At 41.2% G+C, this 16,389-nt stretch overlaps 1 protein-coding gene across 3 annotated transcripts; it reads left to right on the top strand.

Annotated features, from left to right (window-relative positions):
* Positions 1-1,701: 1,701 nt before the first annotated feature.
* rbm26 (RNA binding motif protein 26) lies at positions 1,702-16,000 on the top strand. 3 transcript variants are annotated; one of them, XM_071515723.1, is made up of 22 exons: positions 1,702-2,155; positions 2,409-2,527; positions 2,663-2,799; positions 2,974-3,065; positions 3,232-3,530; positions 4,282-4,563; positions 4,788-5,030; positions 5,530-5,670; positions 5,806-5,946; positions 6,259-6,370; positions 6,527-6,686; positions 7,405-7,614; positions 8,770-8,871; positions 8,970-9,038; positions 9,274-9,372; positions 9,535-9,609; positions 10,203-10,370; positions 12,082-12,186; positions 12,501-12,704; positions 13,015-13,101; positions 13,298-13,411; positions 14,682-16,000. In XM_071515723.1, the coding sequence occupies exons 1-22, from the start codon at positions 2,097-2,099 to the stop codon at positions 14,769-14,771; spliced, it is 3,108 nt and encodes a 1,035-aa protein (XP_071371824.1). In that variant the 5' UTR covers positions 1,702-2,096; the 3' UTR covers positions 14,772-16,000. The 3 variants fall into 3 exon arrangements, with proteins under 3 accessions (XP_071371824.1, XP_071371825.1, XP_071371826.1); XM_071515724.1 differs by having other exon boundaries at positions 8,773-8,871; XM_071515725.1 differs by lacking the exon at positions 8,770-8,871.
* The last annotated feature ends 389 nt before the right edge of the window (positions 16,001-16,389 follow it).

Below are 16,389 nucleotides of genomic sequence, written 5' to 3' on the forward strand. Positions count from 1 at the left end.
ACGGAATATCAATTGTAGAGGAAAGCTCTTTGCTCTGTACCTTTTAAGATTTAAGACCTTTTAAGATAGAAGGTTTAAGACAACACAAGATATTTAGAGTGTATAGAGGGTCAATGTTGCCAGGAAAAGTAAACTTTGGTGTCTACAGTTCAGGTTGATATGAGCATTGAATGCTAATTTCTGACACAGCAACACAGCGACAGACATCCTGTGAGGGTGCAGAGTTAGCGGGTAATGTTAGGGTAAACGACACAGTAACAATCCTGTGAGAATATTAGCACAAGTTAGTGGTTAAGTTAGCTCGTCCCAAGGTAGATACACTTGATGCTGTATCCAAGTGTTGAACTGCTTAGCGTCAATTAATGAGTAAAGAAACCAATTCAAGCATTTTATGACAAAATCACAATTGTTTACACTGAGATTGAGACTGCATTGAGATTGGAAATGGGACAAAATTTACTCTGCATTCCGCATTTCCTCTGGTTGGGGTCTGTCAGTCTCAGTCAGCCTCAGTGGATTCCTTAGCCAAACTGGCAGAGCTCCTCTCCCCATATGTAGGACTCGAATTAAAAATTATGGGTGAGAATTAATAATCATGGGTGACTTTAACTTTGGCTAACAAATGCTTCGGATAACCTTAAAGGAATCTGTGGTGAATTTGGCATCACCCAACTGGTTACAGAGCCAACCAGGCCTAATTTAAAAAATCAAATAAATTAGAGGAAGTTACTGCCAATGGTGTTTTTGTCCTGGAATAAGTGACCACTGCCCAATTGCATGTATAAGACATGAAAGATTGAAAAAATCCCAACTCCAGTTTGCAGTTAAGAGAAACTTCATCAATTTCTATGAATGAGTCTGTCTTCACGATCTCTTTCATAAGCAATTATCTTATTCTCCTGAAATCCCAGAGATCATGGAGGCATTAAATCATTTTATAGGTAGGCAAGGTGATTCCACTTAAGAAGTTACACACAAAAGACAGATCTAGCCCTGGCTTTTTGTTCAGGGGATCCCTCTCATTGGATTGCTTCTAGTAAATTTAGGAATAAATACACCTCATTTAACATATGGAAGCATATATGGAAATGTTCATCAAAATGTGATTTTGCTGAATGTTTCCATATATTTCTTATGCATATTTAATTTTGGTGTAAAATTGGTGTTTTTTTTGTTTTTTTTTATGTGACTCTGACCTCTTGCTCCACTGAAAATGAGACCTTGCCTCAATGTGACGCCAAGGTGAAATAAAAGTTATCTAAAAATGAACAAATGAACACCCGAGCAAGGTTTCAACATAGGAGCATACAGAAACTGACTTACAGTGGTGACTTACAGTAATGTTAAATGTCTTGCAAAGGTTTTAAATCTTTGAAATGTTAGACTTAAATTAGACTTAGGACATACAGATGGTTCACAGTTTTTGATGCAGTGTCATACCATGTGCAGTAAGAGGCACAGAAAACAACTTTTTTTGAGTTAATCATACTGTGAGGCAGCTTGCTTTAGGAGGAAGAATCAGACTCTCTAAATTTTACAAGTCAGCATCATAGTTGCCTTTGCACTGTGATCTGTAGAGAGGTAGACAGTTTTAAATCAACTTTACCGTGTGAGTACTCGTGTAACACCAGTTACAGCAATGAATACAACGTGGTGTTTCTCGCGATCTTTTGCAAACGAGAACATAAGCGGAAGTAAATAGTCGCCAAGCCATGGCACGTTAGCTAATGAGGAGTTAAAGTGGCAAGTTAAGAGTGGATGCTCCTAAAATTAACAAACTGTTAAGAACCATCCACAATCTTTGGAATTAATTGGGGTGGATGTTGAGCAAATAGGCTCTCCCCCCTTTGCATTTCTACAATAAATACATCGCTACAGTCAGGGAATCGTACAGCACGTTTGGGCCTTGAAGATATGTGCTAGCTAGCTAGCGCGGCTACGCTAACGTTGCCTTTAGCACCACAACCTGGCCAAAGACCACTGAAGTGGCTAGTAGTTCACTGGCTAATGTCGGCTATCATTTTAGACAGATAAGTAACGTTACCAGCTAACGTGAACTCTGGCCGTTGTGGAGGAAAAGTTCGGCTGAATCTAAAATGATTATTGAAAACCTTGATGCCTTGAAAACATGGCTTTCTAAAACCCTCGAGCCCATGTAAGTAGCTAGCTAGCTGTTATCCCAACATAGCTTTAGCCAACTAGCTCAAGCTGATAATATAGCTAACGTTAGCTTGCCTCACACCTGCTTGTATTTTGGAGGCATACAGTATTATGCATGCGGATTTAATTATTGTTTAAGGTTATCTGCAATTTCCGCTATCTTACTGGTTAACTGATCCACACCCTAATCAAAATATAGCTAGCATGTCAATTTGCTGTACGTAAATCTACTTTTTTGTACTTTCCAGCTGTGAAGCAGATCCGTCTGCCCTCGCTAAGTATGTCGTTGCTTTGGTGAAAAAGGACAAAAGTGAAAAGGAACTGAAAGCCCTGTGTATTGACCAGTTGGATGTATTTCTTCAGAAAGGTAATTGATCTCCCGCTAACATTCAATTTTTATTGTCTAACTTTGCAAGCCACTTGCGACACAATTTCATCTGGCATGTGTTCGTCGTTATGTCTGCAAAAATGTTGGGTTTATGTTGCTCTTATTGTCTTCCAGAGACCCAGACATTTGTGGATAAGCTATTTGAAGCTGTAAACAACAAAAGCTACCTCCCACAGCCGGAGCAGCCATCCTCTGTGATCAAAGTTGAGATTCATCCGAAATTAGAGAAAGATGAGCAGAAAAAAGATGAGGTAATTTGATGATGATGATAAGAATGTTGAAGGGGTAACTGGTTAAATGATAGTTTCATTAGGTAAATACTACACAGTGCAACACAATATGGGGGAGCTCTCAAGTCTGTAGCAATCTGTCATTTCTTTTGTATATACCATATATCTGACTGTTTTTTTTTTTTTCTTGTCTAGACAAATCGGGAAGAAGAGCGAGACAAGAAATTTTCTCGGAGAGTGAATCACAGCCCTCCACAATCAAGTTCTCGCTACAGCAGAGATAGCAGGTGCGTGCATCTGCCTGTTCCTTTCTGTTTTTCTGTGCCATCTGTATGTCTTCATTGCAGTGTGTCAATGATTGTGCCTTACATGATTTGTTTCTTTTTGAACTCGTATTAAACTCAACTTTTGCCTTGAGCTCATTTGCATGTCTTTTCTTACCCAAATTCTTAGGAGAGGGGATGACCGGAGCAAGAGGGACGACCGCTCCAGGAAGAGAGATTATGACCGCAACCCTCCAAGGAGGGACTCGTACCGAGAACGCTACAACCGCAGGAGGGGCCGCAGTCGCAGTTACAGCCGGAGCCGCAGCCGGAGCTGGAGCAAGGACCGCGTCCGAGAACGTGACAGAGAGAGGGACAGGGATAGAGACAGAGACAGGGATAGAGACAGGGACAGAGACAGGGATCGGGATCGAGACCGCAGCAGGAGCCGGTCACACAGCAGGAGTCGATCTAGAAGCAGGAGTAGAGGTGAGAACCTGACGGCTCTAAAATGATCCAAGACTTACAGTTAGACTAGCTGTTGCTTAGCAGGTCAACTAATGACAAAATTCAGCAGAACAAAAGATGGTATTATCTGGCACAACTATAGTTTATGCACATTGTCACTCTTACAGGTGTTCATGCCATACTGATATAGTTATATTCCTCTTAACATGCTTGTCTCCCTACCAGTTAGGTCTACTTGCCAGTCTGTATTTTAGCATCGAGTTGTGCCTTGCTCATGCTCCTATACCTCCTAAAACCAAATGGGTACATTGTCAGTATTGTACAGCAGGGCTGCTTTTATGCTTGTGTTGCATTTATAGAGGAAACATCTTGCACTGGAATCAGCAGCATGTAGTTGCCTAGCCGGAAATAGAATAACTGACTCCACTTCAGTGTTTAGGGTCATATGTGCCATGTTTGAATTCTAATGCTGGAAATAATTCCAAGCAAGTATTAGACATATGGTGACATTGCCCCAATAATAAAGTACTTACTTAAGCAGAGATTATCTCTGTGGAGAGTGTTTTCATTGCCCTTTGGATGCATTGGGAGTTACAAAGGAAGCCAGAAGTAACAGAGTTCTGGAAGAAGCATGCTAAACTATAGACGTTGAGTGTAAATCACTGTTAGTTACTGGAGAAGAGTAAAGCACTAATGCTGGTTTATATAGCAGATTGCTCTGTTTCCTTACTGGTTGGCGACAACAACCTTTTTTGCCCTCATCCATTTACAGAGCGTGATTCTGGGAAGTCAAAGTACGACCACGACAGAGCAGACAGGTCTGAGACTGGTGAGGGCTACACCCCTGCAACCCTGGTCTCCACTGCAACCACTTCACACTTCCCTGTGCCAACACTGAGCAGCACCATTACGGTCATCGCACCCACACATCATCATGGCAACAACAACACCACAGAGAGTTGGTCGGACTTCCGCCCTGACCACCCTGTGGATCGTGGTCCCTTTGGCAGAGGACCGCTTCCCCAACAGAGGAAGCGTTGCCGCGACTACGATGGTAAGAACTGATCCAACTTGTTTTTTTCTTAACAGTGTGTTAAAATTGGCTTGGCAGTTTGTGCATCCCACTATCTATAAATAGTGTCTATAAAAAAGTCTGTAAAAGCTGACATAAAAATTAATTTAGAATATTTTTGAAGACAATGAGGAACAAAGACAGTTCTTTAGTATTATAGTTCTGTATGTCTGTGTTGTACTGCACAACTCTTCTCTCTTTTCCAGAGAAGGGCTTCTGCATGCGAGGGGACATGTGTCCTTTTGACCACGGAAGTGACCCGGTTGTGGTGGAGGACGTTAATTTGCCCAATATGCTCCCCTTCCAACCTCCACCCATCCCGGGTGTGGACACACAGCCGCCCCCGGGCCTTCCACCCCCTCCACCGCTCATGAACCCCCCTCCTGTGAACCTGCGCCCACCTGTGCCCCCACCAGGCACCTTGCCACCTAGCCTTCCACCTGTTGCAGGTAGGAATGCAAAAAATTCTGATTATTTTGTCGGAAATGCATTAATTTGTTTTTCCTGGGTCACACATGGTCAGTATTTACACTGATTTTGTTCGATTTTGAGTTGTTTACAATAGTTTGCTACGTGCAATTTTAAAAACATTCTATGTTGTTTTGTTTCCATATTATTTGCGTTAATATAGCGATAATATATGAGATTTTGTTGTTTACTGTGATTAGGAGTATGACAGCAGTGTTTGCAGTGGCTATGTTTGCAACACAGAAGGACCCATGATCACAATTACACGTATACAACTATTACAAAAGTCAGTTTTCTTCAAAGTAGCATACATACATAACAATAACAAAGCAGAAGGCAAGAAAATTGGTTACCACACCAGTTAGAATAACAACCAATTCCATAAGGTATGTTATAACATTTGTTTTACCAATCAGAGTGCTTGCCTGGAATTGCCCAGTATATAACATTTTATGTTTTTTTGTTCTTCATTCAACCCAGGTCCCCCTCCTCCTCTTCCGCCTTTGCAAGCCTCAGGCATGGATGCTCCTCCCAACTCCATCACCAGCTCTGTTCCCACCATTGTCACATCTGGGATGCGATCCTCACTTCCTCAGCCCTCGGCACCGCTCTTCACTTCTGGTAAATGTGTGTTTGTGTGGGTCCATTGTTTGAACAAAGAATGACCATGGGTGTTGCATGCATGCCTTCATGTGACTGTCAGATTCATCTGGTTTGTTGTCCTCCAAGTTAAGTTTTCTCCTCTCTGCTCATCAGACACCTATGAGACAGATGTGTACAATCCAGAGGCTCCCAGCATCACCAATACCTCCAGGCCTATCTATCGCCACCGGGTCAATGCCCAGAGACCCAACCTGATAGGCCTCACCATGGGGGAGATGGACCAGCCACCAAGAGGTATTGTTCACCACTCACCTCAGACTAACTGAACCATTGGAACAGTGGTGTGGTCTTTCCCCCTTGTCCTTCTGAGGTATTCTCATAACCTTTGACAGAAGGGCAAAGTGTAAGAACCTTCACCAATGTGATTTGAGGAAACAAAGAAAGAGAATGCCAGAAATCAGTGACACATTATATAGTCACATTGTGGTTGTTTGCTACATGCTGCTTTTGTTTCTGCTGTGCTGAATGCAGACACTCATGAGTTACTATATTTTTGTTACTGCTCTAGTCAGTCAGAACTGACCTGTCAATGTTTTGCCGTCCTAGATAAGATATCAAACAACAACAGTATGAGGGTGGTTATGGAGTCCGACTGCAGGAAGAGACCAGCTATCTCCCACGATGGAAGCATGCCCCCCAAGAAACCTTGGTTTGATAAGTAAGACTGCTATCACTGTAATGAAACAATGGAAATGCTGTCTGTGAATTTCTTGTTGAAGAAAGAATAGAATTTGAAGATGAAGCAAATTGGCCAGAATGTGTGTTTAGTAATGGCTTTATGTAACACGTTTAATGATTTATCTTATCTCCTCAGGCCCAACTTTAGCAAGCCCAACCACCAAGGCTATCACAAGAGAGCACCTTTCAACTCACCTAACACCAAGCTGCTGGTCCGGCAAATCCCCCACGAGCTCAACAACATCAGCAAGCTCAACGAGCACTTCAGCAAGTTTGGCACCATCGTCAACCTGCAGGTCAGTCTCTCTGTCTGATACTGCAGACTTGCAGTTTTCAGCTTTGATGGTGATTTGCATTACAATCCATAAAAGTATGTAGTCACTCACCATAAGGAAACCCAAAGGTGAGCACATGCTATTAACTTGAAACCCACATATCATGTGATGTGTAATGTATGTGATGCAATGTGTGATGTAATGCAACAGTTTCCCAATACGTGGACAATATGTGTGAATCTGGTACCAAAAGATTGCTGAAATTTGAGAGTTTGAACTGTTAAAGCGGTTAACCTTAAATTCAGTTTTAGATGTCTTAAAAAATCTTTAGTTTCCTTGCTGTCTTGTTGAGAAATGGGCCCAGGTCATGCAGACCTATATTCTGATAGTTGTATAGTTGCTGCCATTATCATCATTTATTTCAGTTGTGAAATTGGTCTCACATTTCAACATAACTGCCTTTAGAAAGGTCTTTAAAAGTGTTAAATTTAATGTAATGAAACTTGAAAATACCCTGATCATAGTTCTTTAAATTACAAAATAATTGACGTGATCATTTATTTTTGGCTCTGCCACATCACCTACTGCACGTTTTACACTAATCTGTTAAAATTAATGAATGTTTTTGGCAGACAGTAGCATCATCAACATCAGGATTTATGCAAGACACCATTGATGCAACACAGCACTGACACAACTTCCATATTAATAGCTCACATCTTTCTTCCCTTCCTGACAGGTGGCCTTCCAGAATGACCCAGAGGGGGCGCTGATCCAGTTTGCCTGCCCAGAAGAGGCCAGGCGGGCGATGCAGAGCACCGAGGCGGTACTCAACAACCGCTTCATCAGGGTTCACTGGTACCGTGAGGATGGAGGCGAAGCACAGGGTCAAGGACAGGGACAGAGCCAGCCTCACTCACAGCAACAGCCTCAGCCACAGCCAGTCATGGTAAAGTTACACTACAAAAATGTCCATCTTAACAAGTCAGTGAGCATTGTATTTCAGTCTTGAAATCTTTTTCTTAAAATGACTGAAAAATTCTGCCAATGGGGTGAGATAAATCCACTTGCTTCCAAGGCAGTTTCACAGTTTCCCTTTTTTCACATTGCTGAATTTTCTAGAAAAAAGTGTCAATATCTTGAAATGAGACCTATCACTCCAGTATCAGGAATGTAAAACATGATTCAGGGAAATATTTGCATTGTAAGTAAGTAAAATTAACCCATTGGCAGATTCACTTGGAAAATATAATTTTAAGACTCAATAATTGACTAAATGACTTGTTAAAAGAAAAATCCACTCTAAAACACAATTAAGAACTGCTTTTGGTGATGTACCGCTCATTTCTGGGCCCATTTTGTTGCTTGCTGGTGTATTTTTCTTATTCCAGCAGATAACTGGCCAAACATAGACAACATCACGTCATGTTGAGATATTTCCAGTGCAGCTACAATGGAGTTTGATAGAAAGATTTTCAGCTATCTAAAACATCAACAATAAATGTCAGGTTTTGGTGTCAGTCCCTCAGAATCAAAGAGCAAGGGCTTCCATTTAGACTCACCATTTTGCACCGATGTTCAACAATCACACAGAGAAATCCATTGCAGAAGAGGCAGAGATGCCAATTTCTCCCCCCAAAGTAGCCCCACCAGACAACAATGCGGCCACAGCTTGCATCTTTCTGGATCTGTGGCAGTTAGTGTGTGAAATATGACACCCTCTTTGATGCCTTGTTTGTTATTTGAACAACCAGACACGACACACCACAACACTTTTCTCTCTTGACTCACACATTTTCTCGACTGGAAAAACTTACTACGCTATTGCTGTTGCTCCTTCCACCTACACATATACAGTACAGAGAGCCGCCTTCTTTGTGGTTTGTTGAGTCATTCTTCACCACAAAATAACTCCCAGAATGCATTGAACATCAGAAATTGATGGACAACAACACAACAATGTAAGAGTATCTGAGGCTGGATTTTTCCTTTTATTAAGATGGATAGGTTTGCAGTTTAAGTAGGTTTTCAGTGACACTGGAGGGGTAGGAGGCAGTTGAATTTATTGTTAAAACTGAAGAGTATGTCTCCTTTTGACATCCAGCAGCCCTCAGCCACGTCTCTGAAACAGTCGGTCAAAGATCGCCTTGGACCCCTGCTCACTGGGAGCTCGGAGCCCTCCCAAGATTCCAGCGTAGCCCCTCAGGTGTGTGTGTGTATGGGTGATGATCGTTGAGGGTGTGCATTTTCCTATGTGCTTGTCAAAATCTGCTGAACATAATGTATTTTTTTTTTTCGGTGCAGAATGCTGCCAAAATGTCAGTGAAGGAGCGTCTGGGTTTCTCTGCCAAACCAGCAGTCCCTGTCGAGAAGGTAAGAATCCACTCACTTGGCAGTATTACTGCTTTTCACACGTATATACCTAGGGCTTCTTGTACCCTGTCTCTCTCTCCTTCCCTCAACTTGCTTTTCTGTGTCCCACTCTTCATCTCCTTCTCTAAACACATCCTGAATTGTGTATTTAGGACACAAGAAAAATGGCTGGAAATGTTATGTTCAGTGGTCTGTTTTTGATGAATCTTATGCATTATTATCTTCTCCTTTTTAGGTGTTTTCAACCTCCACAGGTCTCACTAAGACTGTATACAACCCTGCCGCCCTGAAGGCAGTCCAGAAGACTTCTGAGGAGGCTCTGAAGAAGAAACAGGTGAGAGGACAGAGGAAGTGGTGGGAAAGGGGGGAGGAAGGACTCAGAAGTAAGGTGATGGGCGATCTGCTAAATGCAATGGGTGACAAGTTGTCAACTTTATTCTCATACAAAGGAGGACAGGAGAGAGCGCCAAATAATTTCCCACAATTCCTTTCACAGGAAGCCCTAAGGCTGCAGCAGGATGTAAGGAAGAAGAAGCAAGAAATCCTAGAGAAGCACATTGAGACACAGAAGGTGAGATCATCTGGAAGACACGCCATAATATGGCTATCATGTCATCGCAGTTCTCATTTTTATAGTGCACAACCACATACACTTGTTGCTTCTTTTTTATGTATATTGTGTTACTACCATTGTGGAGTATAGATATGGGCTGGTTGCTAGGGCATGAATTAAGCCTAGTACTAGACTAAAATGTAATTTTCAATGGAGATGTTCATTGTTTTTTTGGGGTTTTTTTTGTCTACGATTAGGCTCAATCCATGACCGAGCAAGCCCTGTATGTTTTAACTGATTTTAACCAGTTTGGCTATCCGGACTGAACTGGTTTGTTTGCGTAGACTAGATTCACCAACTGTTTTTCAAAGCTGTGTTTGGGATCCGTGAGTCATTTATTGTGTGATCCTCAGTCCTTGCTTCATCTGTCAACAAACTGTACTTTGCCTGCTTTTAAAGTGACATGACAAGGAATTTTGAAAAGGCCGGCTGTTCAGAGTGAAATGATGAATTTTCACCATCTGATTGGATAATAAAATGCATGGAAAGGTGTAACCTCTGAGGTAAAAAGCAATTCCACCTAACCTCTGTTCTGCTTCTGTCTTCCACAGCTGCTGATCTCCAAGCTTGAGAAGAACAAAGCAATGAAGGGAGAAGATAAAGCTAAAATCATGGAAACTTTGGGCGCTCTAACCAAGAGCATCACCAAACTACAGGAGGAGATCAAGGGAATCTCAAGTAGCAACAACCCACTACGTACAGCCAAGAGCAAGGCCCAGGTAGTACATTCTCCCAGCTAATACCATGCACTTTCACTCTGCCTTGTTATTCCTATTGGGACAATTGAAGACAGCTTGTGGAATACTGCATCTCTGTTCAGTTGTATTTACAGTAACCAGAAAATAAATGTACACCTATTAGATAAGCTAAGGGGTAACTTTATTGATCCCAGTGGGGAAATGGATCATTGGAGCTGCAAAAATAATAGGATTCAGCAGGGAAAGAAGAAAACTAGAACATAATCATGCAAATACGGGCCTTGGGGTTATGTAAACGTATCCAGCCGACAGTTTAAACACTTACACTGCAGAGTGGGAGGTGTAGTAAGTAAGTAAGTAAGAGTTTATTTATATAGGCCACCCATGCTGCTCTGCAGCATGTCTGTCAAACTGCTCCGGAGGCGGGCAAACTGTGGCCTGTCTGTTAAATAGTCCATATTCCAGGGGACCATGGCTTTGTGTACCTGCATTGGTCTGAGCTTCTCCCTGACCAGGAGGGTCTGGATGGTGTTGAAAGAGAAGAGCCCCAGAGAATAAAAAAAAAAAAAAAACATGACTCACCATGCTTCCCAGCCTCTCCTGGTGAGAATAAGCCTTGGAGGGGTATGTGATGGCGTCATCCATGTCTGTGTTTGCCTGGTATGCAAGCTGGATAGGTTCGAGGGAGTCTTTCACCAGGGGTGTGAGGTGTTGCAAGACCAGCCTCTCAAAGGTCTTCATTATGTGAGAAGTCAGTGCCAAGGACATGTAGTTGTTCAGGATACAGGCGAATCCCTTTTTAGGCACTAGGACCAGGCAGGACGTTTTCCATAGTGTGAGCACTAGGACTGCAACTAACGATTATTTTCATTGTCGATTAATCTGTCGATTATCTTCTCGATTAATCGATTAGTTGTTTGGTCTATAAAATGTCAGAAAATGGTGAAAAATGTCGATCAGTGTTTCCCAAAGCCCAAGATGACGTCCTCAAATGTCTTGTTTTGTCCACAACCCAAAGATATTCAGTTTACTGTCATAGAGGAGTAAAGAAACCAGAAAATATTCACATTTAAGAAGCTGGAATCAGAGAATTTTGACTTATTTTTCTTAAAAAATTACTCAAACCGATTAATCGATTGTCAAAATAGTTGGCGATTAATTTAATAGTTGACAACTAATCGATTAATCGATTAATCGTTGCAGCTCTAGTGAGCACCCCCTCCACCCTCAGGGATAGGTTGAGGAAGTGCTGGAAAACGTCTGCTAGTTGGCTGGCACATGCTTTAAGCACACTCACTGTGCTATTGTCTAACTATGTTGTGATGCACAAGTTTACTTTTGATAGTAAAAGCTGAGGATAGATGGTGAAAGTGTTGCTTGGTGTGTGTGTGTGTTTTTACTCTTCTTACAGCCTGTAACTTCTAACCTGCCTTGCCTACAAACTGCATGTGAGTGCGCAATGCATTGCTTCAGATCAGTAAAAACAATAAGGCATATAATAATATATATAGGCCTTATTAATAATAAATGATAAACCATAACAAAAAGCCATAAGTCCATAACAGATGTCTTATATTCCTACGTTTTGATTAAGCCTATGGCTGGTATTTATTTACTAGAGTCCAGTTGAGTGGTGCAGGTTATAATGCTAGCATGTAGAGGTGATATGCATTAATTGGAAAAAACAAACAAACAAACAAACTCGTGAAAAACATGATATTGATGTGTTTAGGCGCAGAAGGAGCTGCTCGATACAGAGCTGGACCTGTACAAGAAGACTCAGGCTGGAGAGGACACTGCTTTGCTGAAGATTAGGTATACCCAGCTGCAAATTGAGGTATGGACTTCATCTTCCAAAGGGGAAGGGGTGGGAGTGCTGATTCTGAACAAAAGGTTTTTTGGTTAAAACTGTCCTAACAGCTACTCGCATAGCAGCCACTTGGTGGCACTCATGCTCCTGTGATTTAGCATCATCTGTTAAAGTCACCAGAATTGAGGCACTTTCAGAAGCTTGTATCTTCACTTTTCTAATTGTGTGTTTGAAGAAAATGGAACGTGTTGTATGATTGCAGTCAAGTTTATGGTGACTTTTACAAACCAGATATTTGTGTCCTGTTTGACTTTTTTTTCCCCCTCTTCCCTTTTGCCCAGGCGGCTAAACGGGGTATTCTGGCGCCGGGGCGAGGCCGGGGGGTCCATGCTCGGGGCCGCGGTTCCCTCAGAGCGCGGGGGAGAGGCTCCAGAGGGCGAGGAAGAGGTGTGCCACTGCATGCGGTTGTGGACCATCGACCACGAGCACTGGAGATCTCTGGTTTCAGTGAAGCAGACCGTGTAGACTTGCTGCCACACTTTGCTGTAAGTCACCTTCAAACTGCATTATTGGGAAAGGAAGGTTTGATATCCAGATATGAACCAATATGGCCATGTGATGGAAATGCCGCTTAGGATTTGTGTTCTGGATAGTAGTATAGTGAGTAAATCATAGAATTAGAAGAGAAATCAATGATGCAAGAGTTTCATTTTATCAATTATTGCACAGGATTAATGCTGGCTTGTCTAGTCTTGTTTATTTATATAGCCCTTTGTCACAAACATGTCTCAAAGGGCTTTACATAGCATTATGTGAAAAAAGTGACCAAAATGTTTGTGTTTCCCCATCTTGAAGCAATTTGGAGAGATTGAAGATTGCCAAATTGATGAACACACCCTGTGTGCAGTCATCACTTACAGGACCAGAGCTGAAGCAGAGCAGGTGGGTTACCTACCAGACACACAACTAACACACACTTTTCTTGACGTAGTGCAAGGCTTTTCCAATATTTGGACTCTGATGTTGTGTATGACGCACTGTCTCCACCACAGCACCAAAAACCACATGATTCATTTTAATCTCTTTCTTCTCACCATGTATTTTCCCTTCTCGTTCTGTGTGTTTCTTCTGCCTCCAGGCGGCAGTTCATGGAGTGAAGCTGAACAACCAGAGTTTGCGTCTGGCCTGGCACAAGCCTGCGACGGCCCTCAGCACTGTGGATGCTGATGAGGCAGCGCCAGAGGATGACGAGGTAAGAGGGGATTTCTCATTTTGCACGCACTTAAATTGTCATCATACAAGCACTTATGTTAGCTGATTGGTGCTCTTGATGCTGCTTCAGTTTATCCGTACAGATAATCTCTCAAAAAAGGTCTTAACTTATTTTTGCTCTCACTCTAGTAACCAGAACTGGGAAATATTTTGTGTAAAGCAGGGATGTTTCATTGTTCTTCGTCAAGTCAAGCATATCGAATTAAATAAATTATTTTCAGTAATCATTGTGGAAATTAACTTGAATTGTATCATCACAGCGTGTGTTGCCTTGATTGGCCATTATTTTAAGGAATAAGTGTTATATTTAGAAAACACACAAGAGGGAGCCATACACATTACAGCGGTGTGCTCACATGGTGCTTTGTGTGGTGGGTCTGTTGAACCCCCCCACCTGGATTGTCCAAGTCCAGGTTTGTTTTACAGTGTGATTGGTCAGCTAATGACAAAATGACAAGTTCAGGAAGGTCAGATTGTAAACAAAATGGCGAAAAAGGTGGAGGATTAAAAAAAATTAAATCACTGCAACAGGATGCAGCAAAATATGCCTGACCAATATGTTTTGCGTGTAAATAAGCTGGCAGCCATAAGATAATAATGGTTATAATGAGGCAGGTAGAGAGAGTGGACCAAACCTCAGGCACGCGGTATGGAAAATGCGTTGCGCAATGTCCTTAGTGCTGTGCTGTTAAAGGATCTGTTGGCCTGAGTATAAATTATTGCGCTTTTAACAGCAAAATGGTTATGAAATGGCCATCTGAGTGATATGCAGCAGTGCATTGACTTTGCCATGTCATTAATGATCTAATGATGTAAGAATCTCATTTTGATGATGCTTTTTGAGTCTAGGCCCAGTTATTGATGAGTCAGTGACAGGAGGACAGGACAAGCTGCACAATGGTATTGGAAAGGCACTTCACTATGCAAGCTGCAGTGAGGATGTGTGGATTACTACTACCACTCCAGTATTATTAATGTTTTTATTATTACTGAATGGATTCAAAGTGCAGAAAAAAAGAAGACATTATAAAGAGAATAGGACTAGGGGAAATGAAATAAGACATTCAGCATGTACAAAAAAAAATGTCATAGTAGTTTCAATCAAACAATGTGTGTTCATATTAGTTATGAACACACAGTTATATTAGGAGTGGAGATGATACTCAAAGGGTCTCACCATCTAAGACGCCACGTGTTCACGTGAAATTGTCTACGGAGAGCGTTTATCTCTGTCTGTATTCTCATACCAGTTCCAGGAAGAGTCGCTGAGTGATGATGCGTTGCTTCAGGACGATGATGAGGAGGAAGATGACAACGAGCCTCGCTCCTGGCGCAGATGAAGATCCTTCAGAGGCCCCCCGGGTTGCACTGCCGTGGAAAATATGCAGCTGTTGCAACGACTCGACAAGTTTTCAATGCCCGTTTTTAAAGCGACTAGGCACATTTCACTTTGGCTAGACTTAACAGTTCTTTGTTTGAGTTTTTTTTTTTTTTTTGCAGAAATATGTACTGGCAAAAGTACTATGTGTAAGTTTGATTACGTTTAATGTGTATACCAGTTTCAACAATGGTGTTTTTTTTTTTAATGCTCTTAAACTGTAGAAATAGTTCTGTAACTTGTTTTTTGTTATTTTGATTGACAAAACCTGAGCAAATTTGTCTGGACACGTGACAACTGGTCAATTTATGAAACATATGTTGAACTTTTGGTTTAAGTTGACAGAAAATAACGAAACCTGTTGTAACTTTACTGAAAGACTAGGTTTTGCTGAATAGTATTAGATTGACTGGATAGTTGCTCATGTGTAAATATTTTATGTATGGGTTTTAATGATTTGTATGACGGCTTTGCTTCTCAATTCTTGGCTTTACTTTGAATTGTAAAAAAAAAATAAAGAATTGAAATGGTCTGAAAAAAATGCTGCAAAAAAAAAAGCGAAAATATTGTGGCAATGAAAAAAGAACAATCAAAAAAAGAAAAAAAAAAAGCTGAAAAAAGACCATTTCAAAAAAACACCCTTACTTTTTCCCAAAAGAGCAAAATTCCTACCAAAATTCCCCTTTCCCTTAATCCACTTTTGTGGATTGGTAAGTAAAGCTGCTATTCAGTATTGATTTCGTTGCCAAGGTAAGAAAACGATTTCATTTTTTTTGTTTTATTTTACATTATGTTCTCATGAAATGTTGAATTTAATGCTTTTCAGTGTTGCCTTGCATAGCATATTAAGAATTTAACTTAATTAAATGCTGTTAATTAAACTTAATTTGCATGGCGTAACTGGAATACATGTGGATAGAAAAAACATGATCTTAATTTCGATGCCACAAGAGTTCATGAATGGTAAAACATTTGTTTGTGTTCATTTTGCTGCAGGAGCTGTCAATCAGCAGGATGCAGCTGCGCCACGTCTTCCTCCAAGAGGCTTCAACAACAAAGACTTTTTATTCTTAAAATGTAATCATGTATTTACTGTAACAATCCGTTTGGTGTTTTGTCCCAAACTAAATTCTGCTGTTTCAAACATACAAAGATTTTTTATGAGTTACTTGTAATTTAAATTAAAATATTGATCAGAACTTTACCTTGTGCTCTGGAAAATGATTTGCTTACTACAGGTTTCAGAGAGCCATCTGGGTTTATAAAAGTCTGGAAAGGTTGACCACTGTCTATATGCAACAAAACCTCCAGATGATTCAAGCTATTTTCGTTTCCTATACCTTAGGAGAACTGAAAATATCCATCCAGAAAAATACCTATATGTTGCACTATGTGACATGGTAGACCGTCCCTTTTTGGACTTTTCCAAAGTCTAGACTAAAGACAAGTTGGGATGAAATTTTATTGATCCTTGTAGAGAATTTGGGTAAATTTGGTTAATCAAGCATTCATTATCTAACCAATAAAGGTGGAACAGCCTGCCTGAGGAAGTAATCGTTTTAAGACGCATCTGAAAACTC

The sequence above is a fragment of the Centroberyx affinis genome, unplaced genomic scaffold (assembly GCF_046629955.1).
Source record: "Centroberyx affinis isolate AG114_WGS23_722 - 3 ecotype Tasmania unplaced genomic scaffold, CSIRO-AGI_Caff_v1 ptg000367l_1, whole genome shotgun sequence".
Lineage (NCBI taxonomy): Eukaryota > Metazoa > Chordata > Actinopteri > Beryciformes > Berycidae > Centroberyx > Centroberyx affinis.

Coding starts and splice junctions, on each gene's coding strand:
- rbm26 (XM_071515723.1), top strand. CDS start 2,097: ATGATTATTGAAAACCTTGATGCCTTGAAAACATGGCTTTCTAAAACC. Junction 8,872..8,969: donor ATTCCAGCGTAGCCCCTCAG/GTGTGTGTGTGT, acceptor TTTTCGGTGCAG/AATGCTGCCAAAATGTCAGT. Junction 12,187..12,500: donor ATACCCAGCTGCAAATTGAG/GTATGGACTTCA, acceptor CCTTTTGCCCAG/GCGGCTAAACGGGGTATTCT.